At 55.9% G+C, this 18,972-nt stretch overlaps 3 protein-coding genes across 3 annotated transcripts; all 3 read right to left on the minus strand.

The window, feature by feature from the left end:
• Positions 1 to 488: 488 nt before the first annotated feature.
• Positions 489 to 1,798, minus strand: LOC140260208 (uncharacterized). Its single transcript, XM_072352283.1, has 2 exons — positions 1,671 to 1,798; positions 489 to 1,498 (listed from the first exon to the last, which is right to left on the minus strand). The coding sequence occupies exon 2, from the start codon at positions 1,407 to 1,409 to the stop codon at positions 489 to 491; it is 921 nt and encodes a 306-aa protein (XP_072208384.1). The 5' UTR covers positions 1,410 to 1,498; positions 1,671 to 1,798.
• A 9,813-nt stretch (positions 1,799 to 11,611) lies between these two features.
• On the minus strand, positions 11,612 to 13,130 carry LOC140260209 (uncharacterized). The gene is made up of 2 exons (XM_072352284.1): positions 12,794 to 13,130; positions 11,612 to 12,624 (listed from the first exon to the last, which is right to left on the minus strand). Exons 1-2 carry the CDS (start codon positions 13,128 to 13,130, stop codon positions 11,612 to 11,614), a joined length of 1,350 nt encoding a protein of 449 aa, XP_072208385.1.
• Positions 13,131 to 17,144: 4,014 nt separating this feature from the next.
• Positions 17,145 to 18,667, minus strand: LOC140260210 (uncharacterized). Its single transcript, XM_072352285.1, has 2 exons — positions 18,331 to 18,667; positions 17,145 to 18,157 (listed from the first exon to the last, which is right to left on the minus strand). Exons 1-2 carry the CDS (start codon positions 18,665 to 18,667, stop codon positions 17,145 to 17,147), a joined length of 1,350 nt encoding a protein of 449 aa, XP_072208386.1.
• Between the last annotated feature and the right edge of the window lie 305 nt (positions 18,668 to 18,972).

Here is an 18,972-nt window from a genome sequence, read left to right on the forward strand (position 1 = left end):
CCACTCTCTTACAGAGGGAAATTAGACGGCTTTGATATGATTTGTTATGGACAATCCTTGCATTTCGGGTATGAGAGGACAAAATTGGGATCAGCCAATAGGAGAGCAGAGCTCTGAGGGGGCGGGATGCTCAGCCTGCAACAACAGCTGCTCCAACGGCTGCTCCAACGTGCTGGGGAGCCGGGCAGCACGGAAAGAGCTTTTGGGCACGGGGGGTTAGTCCGAGGTCACTACCAGCTTCATCCACCGCGTGGTGGAACCGATTCAATAAAAAGATTATACGTGTAGAACTTGTAGTTCCGTGTCTTCCAGCATCAGGAGATGCTGGAGAAACCAACGTGGGGAGGAGCAGCAAACCCAATTTCAGTGCGAATAACGCGGAGACATTTCTTGTTTTTTCAATATTTTATTGTCTGTAAAGGGAGAATTGAGGTTGTTGTTGGTCTGCCAACCCCAGAGCCGTGCTCAGCACCGCAGTGGGTGCCGGCCTAGCGCCGCCTCTTGGGGGATGGGGGCGAATCCGGGGGGCAGCTGCTGGCCCTCCTCTTCGGGGGGCGTCGGGGCCCCCCAGGCGAGCGGTCCGTGCCCTGGGCGGAGGGGCCCGCTGCCGCCGCCTGCCCCGGCTCCTCCTGCGGCTCCTGCGGGGACACGGGGGCGGCGGGCTGGGGCTCGGGCCCCCCAGGAGGGACGCCGGGGAGCTGCTCAGCGCCGGGGCCTGCAGGGCTGGCGGAGCGGCCCGGGCCGGAGGCGGGAGGCTCCTGCTGGGAGGTGGCGGGGCTGGGGGTGTCCGCGGGGCCGTCCTGCCCTCCTGCTTCACGGGCAGCCTGGCTGTGCTGCCGCCGGCGGAGCTCCGGGCCGTACAGGGCTGTCACGGTGTCGATGAGCCCCGCCACAAACCGCTCCGTGTGCTCCTCCAGATGGGTCTCCATGCTCAAGATGAGGGCGTCCTCGTCCAGCCCGTAGACGCACAGGAGGTGCATGATGGCAGTCCGTGCTGCAGCCACCTCCCACCACTCGTCCTCGGTGATCCCCTCCAGCTCCTGCTGGATCCACCGGAGCAGCGGTCCGAGGTCTCCCGGGTCTCCTCGGAAGAAGTCCGCCCAGACCTCGGCTGGGAAGCCGTGCTCGGCAGCCACGAGCTGCGGCTGTGCAGAGCCCTGCTCGTCCTCCTGCTCGTCCTCGGAGTGCTGTGCAGGCTGCGGGATGGGGCACTCGAGGAAATCGTCCTCGGATCGCACCGAGTACCGGATGCTCTCGATGCTCTCCTTGCAGACGGCGCAGGTGGGCTGCTGCTTTGCCCAGCGCAGCGCACAGCCCAAGCACAGCTGGTGCCGGCAGGGCACGGCGTAGGCCGCGTCGTCCCGGCTCTGCCCGCAGAGGGGGCAGCTCCAGTCCGAGGGCGGCTCCATGGCCCCGGGCTGTGCGGTGGGCTGGGGAGAGCCGAGGTGGGAAAGCTGCTCCCTCGGCTGGCGCTGCAGCGGGCAGGAGCTGTCAGCAACTGCGAAAGACAAAAGAGGCCGCGGTCACTCGCCGTCCCCGGGGCGGCTGCAGCAGCAGAAGCAGCAGAAGCAGCAGAAGCAGCAGCAGCAGCGACGCCCCGGTCCCTCAGCACGAAGCCCCGGCCCTGCTCCCCGCCACCCGCCCCGGGGCCGTGTCCCCGCACCGCTCACCTCCGCTGCTGCGAGCGCACCCCGCGGGGCCCCGGCTGCCTGAGCCAGGCAGGGCCGGGGGAACGCTGGCGATGCCGTGGGCTGAGCACCAGGAACTGCTGCCGGCAGCCCCACAGCACGGCCCAAACAAAGGCTCGTTAGCGGCTCCAAGTCTGGCGACTGCGCTCAACCGGAGTCCAGGCACGAGTGATGCTGGGCTCTGCTGCGCCCCAGCTTCTGCACGGGGGTCGGTGAGGTCACAGTTGAGCCCGCTGCTGTCACAGTGCCTTGGTCGGTGACCTGGCAGCGCAGGGCTGCGTCTGTTTGGGCGCCAGGCTGGGCCTACGTTGCCCTCCATCCTCCAGGGACTGAACTTTGTGCTGCTGATAGATCTGGGAAAATAAAAATTGCACACACAGTATCTCCATATGAATCTTTCCTCTGCAATTTGTTTAGAATCAAAGAAGGATAGAATGGCTTGGGTCAGAAGGGACCCCAAGGATCATCAATCTCTAACTGTCCTGCTGCAGGCAGGGCCAACAACCTCCTCATGTAATACTGGACCTGTCTGCCCAGTTCCAATCCAACCTGGCCTTTGACATTTCCAAGGACGGGACGTCCACAACCTCTCTGGGCAGCCTGTTCCAGCACATCACCGCTCTCTATGTGTAGAACTTCCCCCTGATCTCCAACCTAATTTGAGCCCTCTTCAACTTAAAACCGTGTCCCCGTGTCCTGACACCATCTACCCTTGTGAAGAGTTGACTCCCCTCCTGCCTGTAGTCTGTCTTTAGGTACCGAGAGGCCGCAATGAGGTCACCCTGCAGCCTTCTCTTCTCTGGGCTGAGCAAGCCCAGCTCCCTCAGCCTGTCTTTGTAGGGTTGGTGCTGCTGCCCTCTGAGCATCTTTGTGGCCTCCTCTGGACCCTCTCCAGCAGCTCCCTGTCTTTCTTGTACTGCCGGTCCCACACCTGGTCACAGTACTCCAGATGGGGCCTCATGAGGGCAGAGCAGAGAGGGACAATCACCTCCATGTGCCTGCTGGCCACCCCTCTTTGATGGGGCCCAGAGTCATGTTTTCTTTCTGTGCTTCAATGGCACACTGCTGTCTCATGTTCAGTTCTTCATCCACCAGGACCCCCAGGGCCTTCTCTGCAGGGCTACTCTCAAGGCCTGCTCCTTCCCCTCTGTATGGACGTTTGGGATTCCTCCAGCCCAAGTGCCAACCCTGGCACTTTTCTGTGTTGAATCTCATTAGATTCTCCAGGCCCACCTTTTAAGTCTGTTGAGGTCCCTCAGAATGACAGCCCTTCCTTCCACAACTTTATTCCTTTTGATACCTGGATTCTTTTTGACGTGTTGTCCTGGGTTAACCTAAAATCTACCTGCACCCATGACAGGGGGGCAGTCAGCCCACAGGCCGCTGGTGCAGAAAAGAAAAGGGAAATAGGGGAAAGGAAAATTAATACAGCGGCAACAATCTAAGGAGGCACACTTATTTACTAAATACTATATCGGAATACAGAATAACACAATATAATGCAATATAATTGGAATTAAAGCTAACGAATCAAGTAAAATAAGAGAGAGTGAGTCCCGAAACCGAGAGGCCTACTGTAACTCTAGGCGGAACGGCTGGAACGCTCCCTCATGGCTCCCCCCTGGCTGGCAAGGTCCAAGAGAGCGAGTTCAGCACCGAAGTGAGATTATATAGAGTCCTTGTCATATGACTGACCGTGGTGTTCTCTGCGACATTCAGTCTTCTTTTGTGAACAGCGCATTCGTCAAAATTATCTATGCTTAACATGATGTTATGATGTGGAATACTGATAGCAAAATTACAGCATTGCAAAACCATGACATTCCACCCCTTATTCTACATCATTACATTATGCTTATTACACACACACACATATATATAGTTGTGAACAATTGGCAAACTTATTGCCTTAACAATTTATATCTATTTTCATGCAAATCCTTAGGCTGAAAATAAAACTTCGTAACTTAACACACAATTATTGACTAAGTTGAGGAAATGGCAAAACTGCTGGAAAAGGAACATGACAGCGGTGGAAGGGAAAGGCAGCGCTAGCGGGGCGTCCCCCACATCAAGGTGCACTCATCCTTTCCCAGACACCACGGATTCATTCTAAATTATACTTCTTTCCATGTGTGCTCTACACATTCATTGCCAGTGCATGATATAGAGACCAGATGGAAAACTTGCTTATAGGATGCCTAGTTTAGGTATACAGAAAGTGTTTTCTTACTATTAATCCACCTATCTTAAGTCCTGCACCATAATTGGACATTCGTCATATATCTCTAAGGCTCTACTTATATATACAAGAAATTATTGGCTGCACTCCCCCAACATCAAATTCCCTTGTGCTACACATTGGACATTCCCATTTGTGTGCATCACCCACCAAGTGCATCTGGGTCCCTGGGCAAAAACAGTACCTCGGAGAGGTTTGCCCTTTCCAGACGCTGGAAGGACCCAAACCGCTTTTCCCAACACGCTCTTTACGTGTACTACAGGAACCTTATCTCCCTCTACGGTATGTAGGGAGCTGCATTGGTTGGGACCATCACGATTACCAGATCCTCGAGTGTTGACCAACCAGGTGGCTTCTGCTAAATGGTTTTCCCAATTTTTATATGTTCCGCCGCCCATTGCTTTCAACATAGTTTTTAACAATCCGTTGAATCGTTCCATTTTACCAGACGCCGGTGCATGATAGGGAATATGGTAGATCCACTCAATGCCATGATTTATGGCCCAGGTATTTACAAGGCAATTTTTGAAATGAGTTCCATTATCTGATTCAATTCTTTCCGGAGTGCCATGCCGCCACAGGACTTGCTTTTCCAATCCTAATATGGTGTTTCGGGCAGTAGAATGGGGTACTGCGTATGTATCAAGCCACCCAGTGGTCACCTCGACCATGGTGAGCACATACCGCTTACCATTTCGGGATCGTGGCAATGTGATATCATCAACCTGCCACGCCTCCCCATATTTATACTTTTGCCATCGCCCTTCCCCCCAAAAAGGTTTCATCCTCTTGGCTTGTTTAATTATGGCGCATGTTTCACAGTCATGAATGACCTGAGCAATAGCATCCTTAGTTAAGTCCACCCCCAGGTCTCTGGCCCATTTATGTGTTGCATCTCTTCCTTGATAACCCACTGTCTCATGGGCCCACCGAGCTAGGAATAATTCACCTTTGTTCTGCCAGTCCAAGTCTATTTGAGCCACCTCAGTCTTGGCAGCTCGATCAACCTGATGGTTATTTTGATGTTCTCCAATGGCCTTACTTTCAGGCACATGCGCATCTACATGGCGCACTTTTACAATGATATTCCTTATTCGGGCAGCAATGTCTTTCCACAGTTCAGCAGCCCAAATAGGTTTACCTCTTCGTCGTTGCCAGTTGTCTTGTTCCCACTGCTGCAACCACCCCCATAAGGCTTTTACCACCATCCATGAGTCAGTATAAAGATGAAGCATTGGCCACCTCTCCCGTTCAGCTACATCTAGAGCTAGCTGAACAGCCTTTACCTCTGCAAATTGCCTTGACTCTCCTTTACCTTCAGTGGCCTCTGCAACTTGTCGTGTGGGACTCCATACAGCAGCTTTCCATCTGCGATGTTTCCCTACAATACGACACGATCCGTCTGTGAATAGGGCAAATTTCTTTTCAGTTTCTGGTAGCTCATTGTATGGTGGAGCCTCTTTAGCACGTGACACCTCCTCTGCAGGTGATGTCACAAACTTTTTACCCTCAGGCCAGTCCATGATCACCTCTAGGATTCCAGGACGGCTGAGTTTCCCCATCCGAGCTTGTTGTGTGATTAGTGAAATCCATTTACTCCAAGTGGCATCTGTAGCATGATGAATTCTTTTGGACGTGTTCTGGTTCCCAAGCAGCATCAGCTGGGGCAATGCCTACGCCCGGGTTCCTTCCTACAGCCCGTGCACACTGCACAGCAGGCTGCTTGCTCACACTTCCCTGTGTAGTGTATTTCACAAGCTGGCTTTGGCAGGGGTCTGGATGGGGAGATTTCCACAGGCTCCTTCCTGCACCTCCACTTCTGTGGTTCTGTGCCTGGAGATTCTTTCTTTTCAGTAGTTGTGGAAGAAAGAGATGCTGTTTGGAATTTAGGGTCTGACATCAGTAAATGTCTGAAGGGTTCCCATTAATCCCATTCACCCACCTCAGTGTGACCTGAAACGGGAGCGTGCTCTCCTGGGTTCTGATTGTGAAAGTTATGGCTCTGTGTCTTCTCCAAGCATCAGGAGATGCTGGAGAAACAGACGTGAGGAAGGGCAGCAAACCCAATTTCATTGTGAATAACGCGGAGACCTTTTCATGTTTTTTTCAATATTTTATTGTCTGTAAAGGGAGAATGAGGTTGTTGTTGGTTTCCCAACCCCAGAGCCGTGCTCAGCACCGCAGTGGGTGCCGGCCTAGCGCCGCCTCTTGGGGGATGGGGGCGAATCCGGGGGGCAGCTGCTGGCCCTCCTCTTCGGGGGGCGTCGGGGCCCCCCAGGCGAGCGGTCCGTGCCCTGGGCGGAGGGGCCCGCTGCCGCCGCCTGCCCCGGCTCCTCCTGCGGCTCCTGCGGGGACACGGGGGCGGCGGGCTGGGGCTCGGGCCCCCCAGGAGGGACGCCGGGGAGCTGCTCAGCGCCGGGGCCTGCAGGGCTGGCGGAGCGGCCCGGGCCGGAGGCGGGAGGCTCCTGCTGGGAGGTGGCGGGGCTGGGGGTGTCCGCGGGGCCGTCCTGCCCTCCTGCTTCACGGGCAGCCTGGCTGTGCTGCCGCCGGCGGAGCTCCGGGCCGTACAGGGCTGTCACGGTGTCGATGAGCCCCGCCACAAACCGCTCCGTGTGCTCCTCCAGGTGGGTCTCCATGCTCAAGATGAGGGCGTCCTCGTCGAGTCCGTAGACGCACAGGAGGTGCATGATGGCAGTCCGTGCTGCAGCCACCTCCCACCACTCGTCCTCGGTGATCCCCTCCAGCTCCTGCTGGATCCACCGGAGCAGCGGTCCGAGGTCTCCCGGGTCTCCTCGGAAGAAGTCCGCCCAGACCTCGGCTGGGAAGCCGTGCTCGGCAGCCACGAGCTGCGGCTGTGCAGAGCCCTGCTCGTCCTCCTGCTCGTCCTCGGAGTGCTGTGCAGGCTGCGGGATGGGGCACTCGAGGAAATCGTCCTCGGATCGCACCGAGTACCGGATGCTCTCGATGCTCTCCTTGCAGACGGCGCAGGTGGGCTGCTGCTTTGCCCAGCGCAGCGCACAGCCCAAGCACAGCTGGTGCCGGCAGGGCACGGCGTAGGCCGCGTCGTCCCGGCTCTGCCCGCAGAGGGGGCAGCTCCAGTCCGAGGGCGGCTCCATGGCCCCGGGCTGTGCGGTGGGCTGGGGAGAGCCGAGGTGGGAAAGCTGCTCCCTCGGCTGGCGCTGCAGCGGGCAGGAGCTGTCAGCAACTGCAAAAGACAAAAGAGGCCGCGGTCACTCGCCGTCCCCGGGGCGGCTGCAGCAGCAGAAGCAGCGGGCAGGAGCAGCAGCAGCAGCAGCAGCGACGCCCCGGTCCCTCAGCACGAAGCCCCGGCCCTGCTCCCCGCCGCCCGCCCCGGGGCCGTGTCCCCGCACCGCTCACCTCCGCTGCTGCGAGCGCACCCCGCGGGGCCCCAGCTGCCTGAGCCAGGCAGGGCCGGGGGAACGTTGGCGATGCCGTGGGCTGAGCACCAGGAACTGCTGCCGGCAGCCCCACAGCACGGCCCAAACAAAGGCTCGTTGGCGGCTCCAAGTCTGGCGACTGCGCTCAACCGGAGTCCAGGCACGAGTGATGCTGGGCTCTGCTGCGCCCCAGCTTCTGCACGGGGGTCGGTGAGGTCACAGTTGAGCCCGCTGCTGTCACAGTGCCTTGGTCGGTGACCTGGCAGCGCAGGGCTGCGTGTGTTTGGGCGCCAGGCTGGGCCTACGTTGCTCTCCATCCTCCAGTGACTGAACTTTGTGCTGCTGATAGATCTGGGAAAATAAAGGTTGCACACACACTATCTCCATATCAGTCTTTCCTCAGCTAATTGTTTAGAATCCAAGAAGGATAGAATGGCTTGGGTCAGAAGGGACCCCAAGGATCATCAGTCTCCAACCGCCCTGCTGCAGGCAGGGCCACCAACCACCACAAGGACGGGGCGTCCACAATCTCTCTGCGCAGCCTGTTCCAGCACATCACCGCTCTCTTTGTGAAGAACTTCCCCCTGATCTCCAACCTAATTCGAGCCCTCTTCAACTTAAAACCGTGTCCCCGTGTCCTGACACCATCTACCCTTGTGAAGAGTCGACTCCCCTCCTGCCTGTAGTCTGTCTTTAGGTACCGAGAGGCCGCAATGAGGTCACCCCGCAGCCTTCTCTTCTCTGGGCTGAGCAAGCCCAGCTCCCTCAGCCTGTCTTTGTAGGGTTGGTGCTGCTGCCCTCTGAGCATCTTTGTGGCCTCCTCTGGACCCTCTCCAGCAGCTCCCTGTCTTTCTTGTACTGCCGGTCCCACACCTGGTCACAGTACTCCAGATGGGGCCTCACAAGGGCAGAGCAGAGAGGGACAATCACCTCCATGTGCCTGCTGGCCACCCCTCTTTGATGGGGCCCAGAGTAATGTTTTCTTTCTGTGCTGCAATGGCACACTGCTGTCTCATGTTCAGTTCTTCATCCACCAGGACCCCCAGGGCCTTCTCTGCAGGGCTACTCTCAAGGCCTGCTCCTTCCCCTCTGTATGTACACCTGGGATTCCTCCAGCCCAAGTGCCAACCCTGGCACTTTACTGTGTTGGATCTCATTAGATTCTCCAATACTAGAGGATCTGTTAATCGTGATGGTCCTAGCCAATCTAGCCCCCTACTCACTATAGAAGGAGATAATGTCTCTGTTGTGCATGTGAAGAACATGTTGGGAAAAGCTGTTTGGGTTCTTCCAGCCTCTGGAAAGGGCAAACCTGTCCGTGGAACTGTTTTTGCCCAGGGACCTGGGTGCACTTGGTGGATGATGCAGAAGGATGGGGATGTTCAATGTGTACCACATGGTAAAGTAATGCTGGGGGAGTGCAGTCAGTAATTCTATGTATCTGTGTATATATATATATGTATAACCATGATGTAATAATGTAGAATAAGGGGTGGAATGTCATGGTTTTCTGCTGTTGCTGTCAAAATTCTACATCATAACATCATGTGCAGTATGAATCATTAACTGAGGGTACAAATAGTGACAAACTGTTTTGGTGGTATAAGAAAGTGTAGTTGTTAATGGCATACAGAAGTGTAACAGAGGGTATGTGGAAGTGTGGAAGGTTCATGCTCCAGTTCTGTGGAATGGCAGCATCCTGAGTCCTCAGCTCTTGGAGGAGAACTACATATCCCAGGGGACGACGCGGCCAGAGACGAATCACCAGAGGAGGACACATATATAATCTCGCTCCCAGGCTGGAACGTTCTTTCTTTCGCTCTGTCTATCTCTCGGAGCTCTCCGGCCCTGTCGTCTCTCTCTATCAGTAATGTTCCAGCCCGTCGCCTAGAGATCACAGTAGGCCTCCCCGTTCTCGGGGACTCTTTTTCTCTCTTTCTATCTCTCTCTCTATCTTGTTCGATTTAGTAGTCGCAATTATATTGTATCGTATTCTGTTATCTTGTATTCCAATATCGTATTTAGTAAAATAAGTTTTCTCCTTAGACTGCTGCTACTGTTTTTGTCCATTTCCCTCCTTCCAGGGGCAGCAGCCTCTATCACAGGTAAATCTAGATAACCCGATTACAGTCACATATCTCTAAGGCTCTACTTGTATATACAAGAAATTATTGGCTGCACTCCCCCAACATCAAATTCCCTTGTGCTACACATAGGACATTCCCATTTGTGTGCATCACCCACCAAGTGCATCCGGGTCCCTGGACAAAAACAGTACCTCGGAGAGGTTTGCCCTTTCCAGACGCTGGAAGGACCCAAACCGCTTTTCCCAACACGCTCTTTACGTGTACTACAGGAACCTTATCTCCCTCTACGGTATGTAGGGAGCTGCATTGGTTGGGACCATCACGATTACCAGATCCTCGAGTGTTGACCAACCAGGTGGCTTCTGCTAAATGGTTTTCCCAGTTTTTATATGTTCCGCCGCCCATTGCTTTCAACATAGTTTTTAACAATCCGTTGAATCGTTCCATTTTACCAGACGCCGGTGCATGATAGGGAATATGGTAGATCCACTCAATGCCATGATTTTTGGCCCAGGTATTTACATGGGAATAATTTTTGAAATGAGTTCCATTATCTGATTCAATTCTTTCCGGAGTGCCATGCCGCCACAGGACTTGCTTTTCCAATCCTAATATGGTGTTTCGGGCAGTAGCATGGGGTACTGTGTATGTTTCAAGCCACCCAGTGGTCGCCTCGACCATGGTGAGCACATACCGCTTACCATTTCGGGATCGTGGCAATGTGATATCATCAACCTGCCACGCCTCCCCATATTTATACTTTTGCCATCGCCCTTCCCCCCAAAAAGGTTTCATCCTCTTGGCTTGTTTAATTATGGCGCATGTTTCACAGTCATGAATGACCTGAGCAATAGCATCCATAGTTAAGTCCACCCCTCGGTCTCTGGCCCATTTATATGTTGCATCTCTTCCTTGATGACCCGACGTCTCATGGGCCCGCCGAGCTAGGAATAATTCACCTTTGTTCTGCCAGTCCAAGTCTATTTGAGCCACCTCAATCTTGGCAGCTCGATCAACCTGATGGTTATTCTGATGTTCTTCAGTGGCCTTACTTTTAGGCACATGCGTATCTACATGGCGCACTTTTACAACAATATTCCTTATTTGGGCAGCAATGTCTTTCCACAGTTCAGCAGCCCAAATAGGTTTACCCTTTCGTTCCCAGTTGTCTTGTTCCCACTGCTGCAACCACCCTCATAAGGCATTTGCCACCACCCATGAGTCAGCATAAAGATGAAGCATTGACCACCTCTCCCGTTCAGCTACATCTAAAGCTGAACAGCCTTTACCTCTGCAAATTGCCTTGACTCTCCTTTACCTTCAGTGGCCTCTGCAACTTGTCGTGTGGGACTCCATACAGCAGCTTTCCATCTGCGATGTTTCCCTACAATACAACAGGATCCGTCTGTGAATAGGGCACATTTCTTTTCATGTTCTGGTAGCTCATTTAATGGTGGGGCCTCTTTAGCACGTGACACCTCCTCTGCAGGTGATGTCACAAACTTTTTACCCTCAGGCCAGTCCATGATCACCTCTAGGATTCCAGGACGGCTGAGTTTCCCCATCCGAGCTCGTTGTGTGATTAGTGAAATCCATTTACTCCAAGTGGCATCTGTAGCATGATGAATTCTTTTGGACGTGTTCTGGTTCCCAAGCAGCATCAGCTGGGGCAATGCCTACGCCCGAGTTCCTTCCTACAGCCCGTGCACACTGCACAGCAGGCTGCTTGCTCACACTTCCCTGTGTAGTGTATTTCACAAGCTGGCTTTGGCAGGGGTCTGGATGGGGAGATTTCCACAGGCTCCTTCCTGCACCTCCACTTCTGTGGTTCTGTGCCTGGAGATTCTTTCTTTTCAGTAGTTGTGGAAGAAAGAGATGCTGTTTGGAATTTAGGGTCTGACATCAGTAAATGTCTGAAGGGTTCCCATTAATCCCATTCACCCACCTCAGTGTGACCTGCAAACAGGAGCATGCTCTCCTGGGTTCTGATTGTGAAAGTTATGGTTCTGTGTCTTCCAGCATCAGGAGATGCTGGAGAAACAGATGTGGGGAGGGGCAGCAAACCCAATATCAGTGAGAATAACGCGGAGACCTTTTCATGTTTTTTTCAATATTTTATTGTCTGTAAATGCAGAATGAAGGTGTTGTTGGTCTGCCAACCCCAGAGCCGTGCTCAGCACCGCAGTGGGTGCCGGCCTAGCGCCGCCTCTTGGGGGATGGGGGGGGCGAATCCGGGGGGCAGCTGCTGGCCCTCCTCTTCGGGGGGCGTCGGGGCCCCCCAGGCGAGCGGTCCGTGCCCTGGGCGGAGGGGCCCGCTGCCGCCGCCTGCCCCGGCTCCTCCTGCGGCTCCTGCGGGGACACGGGGGCGGCGGGCTGGGGCTCGGGCCCCCCAGGAGGGACGCCGGGGAGCTGCTCAGCGCCGGGGCCTGCAGGGCTGGCGGAGCGGCCCGGGCCGGAGGCGGGAGGCTCCTGCTGGGAGGTGGCGGGGCTGGGGGTGTCCGCGGGGCCGTCCTGCCCTCCTGCTTCACGGGCAGCCTGGCTGTGCTGCCGCCGGCGGAGCTCCGGGCCGTACAGGGCTGTCACGGTGTCGATGAGCCCCGCCACAAACCGCTCCGTGTGCTCCTCCAGATGGGTCTCCATGCTCAAGATGAGGGCGTCCTCGTCCAGCCCGTAGACGCACAGGAGGTGCATGATGGCAGTCCGTGCTGCAGCCACCTCCCACCACTCGTCCTCGGTGATCCCCTCCAGCTCCTGCTGGATCCACCGGAGCAGCGGTCCGAGGTCTCCCGGGTCTCCTCGGAAGAAGTCCGCCCAGACCTCGGCTGGGAAGCCGTGCTCGGCAGCCACGAGCTGCGGCTGTGCAGAGCCCTGCTCGTCCTCCTGCTCGTCCTCGGAGTGCTGTGCAGGCTGCGGGATGGGGCACTCGAGGAAATCGTCCTCGGATCGCACCGAGTACCGGATGCTCTCGATGCTCTCCTTGCAGACGGCGCAGGTGGGCTGCTGCTTTGCCCAGCGCAGCGCACAGCCCAAGCACAGCTGGTGCCGGCAGGGCACGGCGTAGGCCGCGTCGTCCCGGCTCTGCCCGCAGAGGGGGCAGCTCCAGTCCGAGGGCGGCTCCATGGCCCCGGGCTGTGCGGTGGGCTGGGGAGAGCCGAGGTGGGAAAGCTGCTCCCTCGGCTGGCGCTGCAGCGGGCAGGAGCTGTCAGCAACTGCAAAAGACAAAAGAGGCCGCGGTCACTCGCCGTCCCTGGGGCGGCTGCAGCAGCAGAAGCAGAAGCAGCAGCAGCAGCAGAAGAAGCGACGCCCCGGTCCCTCAGCACGAAGCCCCGGCCCTGCTCCCCGCCGCCCGCCCCGGGGCCGTGTCCCCGCACCGCTCACCTCCGCTGCTGCGAGCGCACCCCGCGGGGCCCCGGCTGCCTGAGCCAGGCAGGGCCGGGGGAACGCTGGCGATGCCGTGGGCTGAGCACCAGGAACTGCTGCCGGCAGCCCCACAGCACGGCCCAAACAAAGGCTCGTTGGCGGCTCCAAGTCTGGCGACTGCGCTCAACCGGAGTCCAGGCACGAGTGATGCTGGGCTCTGCTGCGCCCCAGCTTCTGCACGGGGGTCGGTGAGGTCACAGTTGAGCCCGCTGCTGTCACAGTGCCTTGGTCGGTGACCTGGCAGCGCAGGGCTGCGTGTGTTTGGGCGCCAGGCTGGGCCTACGTTGCTCTCCATCCTCCAGTGACTGAACTTTGTGCTGCTGATAGATCTGGGAAAATAAAGGTTGCACACACACTATCTCCATATCAGTCTTTCCTCAGCTAATTGTTTAGAATCCAAGAAGGATAGAATGGCTTGGGTCAGAAGGGACCCCAAGGATCATCAGTCTCCAACCGCCCTGCTGCAGGCAGGGCCACCAACCACCACAAGGACGGGGCGTCCACAATCTCTCTGCGCAGCCTGTTCCAGCACATCACCGCTCTCTTTGTGAAGAACTTCCCCCTGATCTCCAACCTAATTCGAGCCCTCTTCAACTTAAAACCGTGTCCCCGTGTCCTGACACCATCTACCCTTGTGAAGAGTCGACTCCCCTCCTGCCTGTAGTCTGTCTTTAGGTACCGAGAGGCCGCAATGAGGTCACCCCGCAGCCTTCTCTTCTCTGGGCTGAGCAAGCCCAGCTCCCTCAGCCTGTCTTTGTAGGGTTGGTGCTGCTGCCCTCTGAGCATCTTTGTGGCCTCCTCTGGACCCTCTCCAGCAGCTCCCTGTCTTTCTTGTACTGCCGGTCCCACACCTGGTCACAGTACTCCAGATGGGGCCTCACAAGGGCAGAGCAGAGAGGGACAATCACCTCCATGTGCCTGCTGGCCACCCCTCTTTGATGGGGCCCAGAGTAATGTTTTCTTTCTGTGCTGCAATGGCACACTGCTGTCTCATGTTCAGTTCTTCATCCACCAGGACCCCCAGGGCCTTCTCTGCAGGGCTACTCTCAAGGCCTGCTCCTTCCCCTCTGTATGTACACCTGGGATTCCTCCAGCCCAAGTGCCAACCCAGGCACTTTACTGTGTTGGATCTCATTAGATTCTCCAATACTAGAGGATCTGTTAATCGTGATGGTCCTAGCCAATCTAGCCCCCTACTCACTATAGAAGGAGATAATGTCTCTGTTGTGCATGTGAAGAACATGTTGGGAAAAGCTGTTTGGGTTCTTCCAGCCTCTGGAAAGGGCAAACCTGTCCGTGGAACTGTTTTTGCCCAGGGACCTGGGTGCACTTGGTGGATGATGCAGAAGGATGGGGATGTTCAATGTGTACCACATGGTAAAGTAATGCTGGGGGAGTGCAGTCAGTAATTCTATGTATCTGTGTATATATATATATGTATAACCATGATGTAATAATGTAGAATAAGGGGTGGAATGTCATGGTTTTCTGCTGTTGCTGTCAAAATTCTACATCATAACATCATGTGCAGTATGAATCATTAACTGAGGGTACAAATAGTGACAAACTGTTTTGGTGGTATAAGAAAGTGTAGTTGTTAATGGCATACAGAAGTGTAATAGAGGGTATGTGGGAGTGTTACAGAGGGTATGTGGAAGTGTAATAGAGGGTATGTGGAAATGTGGAAGGTTCATGCTCCAGTTCTGTGGAATGGCAGCATCCCGAGTCCTCAGCTCTTGGAGGAGAACTACATATCCCAGGGGACAACGTGGCCAGAGACAAATCACCGGAGCAGGACACATATATAATCTCGCTCCCAGGCTGGAACGTTCTTTCTTTCGCTCTGTCTATCTCTCGGAGCGCTCCGGCCCTGTCGTCTCTCTCTATCAGCAATGTTCCAGCCCGTCGCCTAGAGATCACAGTAGGCCTCCCAGTTCTCGGGGACTCTATTTCTCTCTTTCTATCTCTCTCTCTATCTTGTTCGATTTAGTAGTCGCAATTATATTGTATCGTATTCTGCTATCTTGTATTCCAATATCGTATTTAGTAAAATAAGTTTTCTCCTTAGACTGCTGCTACTGTTTTTGTCCATTTCCCTCCTTCCAGGGGCAGCAGCCTCTATCACAGGTAAATCTAGATAACCCGATTACAGTCACATATCTCTAAGGCTCTACTTGTATATACAAGAAATTATTGGCTGCACTCCCCCAACATCAAATTCCCTTGTGGTACACATTGGACATTCCCATTTTTGTGCATCACCCACCAAGTGCATCCGGGTCCCTGGGCAAAAACAGTACCTCAGAGAGGTTTGCCCTTTCCAGACGCTGGAAGGACCCAAACCGCTTTTCCCAACACGCTCTTTACGTGTACTACAGGAACCTTATCTCCCTCTACGGTACGTAGGGAGCTGCATTGGTTGGGACCATCACGATTACCAGATCCTCGAGTGTTGACCAACCAGGTGGCTTCTGCTAAATGGTTTTCCCAGTTTTTATATGTTCCGCCGCCCATTGCTTTCAACATAGTTTTTAACAATCCGTTGAATCGTTCCATTTTACCAGACGCCGGTGCATGATAGGGAATATGGTAGATCCACTCAATGCCATGATTTTTGGCCCAGGTATTTACAAGGGAATCATTTTTGAAATGAGTTCCATTATCTGATTCAATTCTTTCCGGAGTGCCATGCCGCCACAGGACTTGCTTTTCCAATCCTAATATGCTGTTTCGGGCAGTAGCATGGGGTACTGTGTATGTTTCAAGCCACCCAGTGGTCGCCTCGACCATGGTGAGCACATACCGCTTACCATTTCGGGATCGTGGCAAGGTGATATAATCAACCTGCCATGCCTCCCCATATTTATACTTTTGCCATCGCCCTTCCCCCCAAAAAGGTTTCATCCTCTTGGCTTGTTTAATTATGGCGCATGTTTCACAGTCATGAATGACCTGAGCAATAGCATCCATAGTTAAGTCCACCCCTCGGTCTCTGGCCCATTTATATGTTGCATCTCTTCCTTGATGACCCGACGTCTCATGGGCCCGCCGAGCTAGGAATAATTCACCTTTGTTCTGCCAGTCCAAGTCTATTTGAGCCACCTCAATCTTGGCAGCTCGATCAACCTGATGGTTATTCTGATGTTCTTCAGTGGCCTTACTTTTAGGCACATGCGTATCTACATGGCGCACTTTTACAACAATATTCCTTATTTGGGCAGCAATGTCTTTCCACAGTTCAGCAGCCCAAATAGGTTTACCCTTTCGTTCCCAGTTGTCTTGTTCCCACTGCTGCAACCACCCTCATAAGGCATTTGCCACCACCCATGAGTCAGCATAAAGATGAAGCATTGACCACCTCTCCCGTTCAGCTACATCTAAAGCTAGCTGAACAGCCTTTACCTCTGCAAATTGCCTTGACTCTCCTTTACCTTCAGTGGCCTCTGCAACTTGTCGTGTGGGACTCCATACAGCAGCTTTCCATCTGCGATGTTTCCCTACAATACAACAGGATCCGTCTGTGAATAGGGCACATTTCTTTTCATGTTCTGGTAGCTCATTTAATGGTGGGGCCTCTTTAGCACGTGACACCTCCTCTGCAGGTGATGTCACAAACTTTTTACCCTCAGGCCAGTCCATGATCACCTCTAGGATTCCAGGACGGCTGAGTTTCCCCATCCGAGCTCGTTGTGTGATTAGTGAAATCCATTTACTCCAAGTGGCATCAGTAGCATGATGGATTCTTTTTGACGTGTTCTGGTTCCCAAGCAGCATCAGCTGGGGCAATGCCTACGCCCGGGTTCCTTCCTACAGCCCGTGCACACTGCACAGCAGGCTGCTTGCTCACACTTCCCTGTGTAGTGTATTTCACAAGCTGGCTTTGGCAGGGGTCTGGATGGGGAGATTTCCACAGGCTCCTTCCTGCACCTCCACTTCTGTGGTTCTGTGCCTGGAGATTCTTTCTTTTCAGTAGTTGTGGAAGAAAGAGATGCTGTTTGGAATTTAGGGTCTGACATCAGTAAATGTCCGAAGGGTTCCCATTAATCCCATTCACCCACCTCAGTGTGACCTGCAAACGGGAGCGTGCTCTCCTGGGTTCTGATTGTGAAAGTTATGGTTCTGTGTCTTCCAGCATCAGGAGATGCTGGAGAAACAGATGTGGGGAGGGGCAGCAAACCCAATTTCAGTGAGAATAACGCGGAGACCTTTTCATGTTTTTTTCAATATTTTATTGTCTGTAAATGCAGAATGAAGGTGTTGTTGGTCTGCCAACCCCAGAGCCGTGCTCAGCACCGCAGTGGGTGCCGGCCTAGCGCCGCCTCTTGGGGGATGGGGGGGGCGAATCCGGGGGGCAGCTGCTGGCCCTCCTCTTCGGGGGGCGTCGGGGCCCCCCAGGCGAGCGGTCCGTGCCCTGGGCGGAGGGGCCCGCTGCCGCCGCCTGCCCCGGCTCCTCCTGCGGCTCCTGCGGGGACACGGGGGCGGCGGGCTGGGGCTCGGGCCCCCCAGGAGGGACGCCGGGGAGCTGCTCAGCGCCGGGGCCTGCAGGGCTGGCGGAGCGGCCCGGGCCGGAGGCGGGAGGCTCCTGCTGGGAGGTGGCGGGGCTGGGGGTGTCCGCGGGGCCGTCCTGCCCTCCTGCTTCACGGGCAGCCTGGCTGTGCTGCCGCCGGCGGAGCTCCGGGCCGTACAGGGCTGTCACGGTGTCGATGAGCCCCGCCACAAACCGCTCCGTGTGCTCCTCCAGATGGGTCTCCATGCTCAAGATGAGGGCGTCCTCGTCGAGTCCGTAGACGCACAGGAGGTGCATGATGGCAGTCCGTGCTGCAGCCACCTCCCACCACTCGTCCTCGGTGATCCCCTCCAGCTCCTGCTGGATCCACCGGAGCAGCGGTCCGAGGTCTCCCGGGTCTCCTCGGAAGAAGTCCGCCCAGACCTCGGCTGGGAAGCCGTGCTCGGCAGCCACGAGCTGCGGCTGTGCAGAGCCCTGCTCGTCCTCCTGCTCGTCCTCGGAGTGCTGTGCAGGCTGCGGGATGGGGCACTCGAGGAAATCGTCCTCGGATCGCACCGAGTACCGGATGCTCTCGATGCTCTCCTTGCAGACGGCGCAGGTGGGCTGCTGCTTTGCCCAGCGCAGCGCACAGCCCAAGCACAGCTGGTGCCGGCAGGGCACGGCGTAGGCCGCGTCGTCCCGGCTCTGCCCGCAGAGGGGGCAGCTCCAGTCCGAGGGCGGCTCCATGGCCCCGGGCTGTGCGGTGGGCTGGGGAGAGCCGAGGTGGGAAAGCTGCTCCCTCGGCTGGCGCTGCAGCGGGCAGGAGCTGTCAGCAACTGCAAAAGACAAAAGAGGCCGCGGTCACTCGCCGTCCCCGGGGCGGCTGCAGCAGCAGAAGCAGCGGGCAGGAGCAGCAGCAGCAGCAGCAGCGACGCCCCGGTCCCTCAGCACGAAGCCCCGGCCCTGCTCCCCGCCGCCCGCCCCGGGGCCGTGTCCCCGCACCGCTCACCTCCGCTGCTGCGAGCGCACCCCGCGGGGCCCCGGCTGCCTGAGCCAGGCAGGGCCGGGGGAACGCTGGCGATGCCGTGGGCTGAGCACCAGGAACTGCTGCCGGCAGCCCCACAGCACGGCCCAAACAAAGGCTCGTTGGCGGCTCCAAGTCTGGCGACTGCGCTCAACCGGAGTCCAGGCACGAGTGATGCTGGGCTCTGCTGCGCCCCAGCTTCTGTAGGGGGGTCGGTGAGGTCACAGTTGAGCCCGCTGCTGTCACAGTGCCTTGGTCGGTGACCTGGCAGCGCAGGGCTGCATGTGTTTGGGCGCCAGGCTGGGCCTACGTTGCCCTCCATCCTCTAGTGACTGAACTTTGTGCTGCTGATAGATCTGGGAAAATAAAGGCTGCACACACACTTTCTTCATATCAGTCTTTCCTCAGCTAATTGTTTAGAATCATCGAATGGTGTAAAACATAGCTTAGAATCCAGGGGTCTGTATGGGGCGATTTTCACAGGTCCCTTCCTGCCCCTGTGTTTCATCCACCTGTACTACCAGACCCCTCTTTTCAGGGCTACAAGATGCATCTCCATCATCGGAGAAAGAAGGGCTGTCCTCCAGCTCTGGCAGGCAGGGTTGACATTCAGCTGCTATTCAGTTT

Source organism: Excalfactoria chinensis, chromosome 17 (assembly GCF_039878825.1).
Source record: "Excalfactoria chinensis isolate bCotChi1 chromosome 17, bCotChi1.hap2, whole genome shotgun sequence".
Classification (NCBI taxonomy): domain Eukaryota; kingdom Metazoa; phylum Chordata; class Aves; order Galliformes; family Phasianidae; genus Excalfactoria; species Excalfactoria chinensis.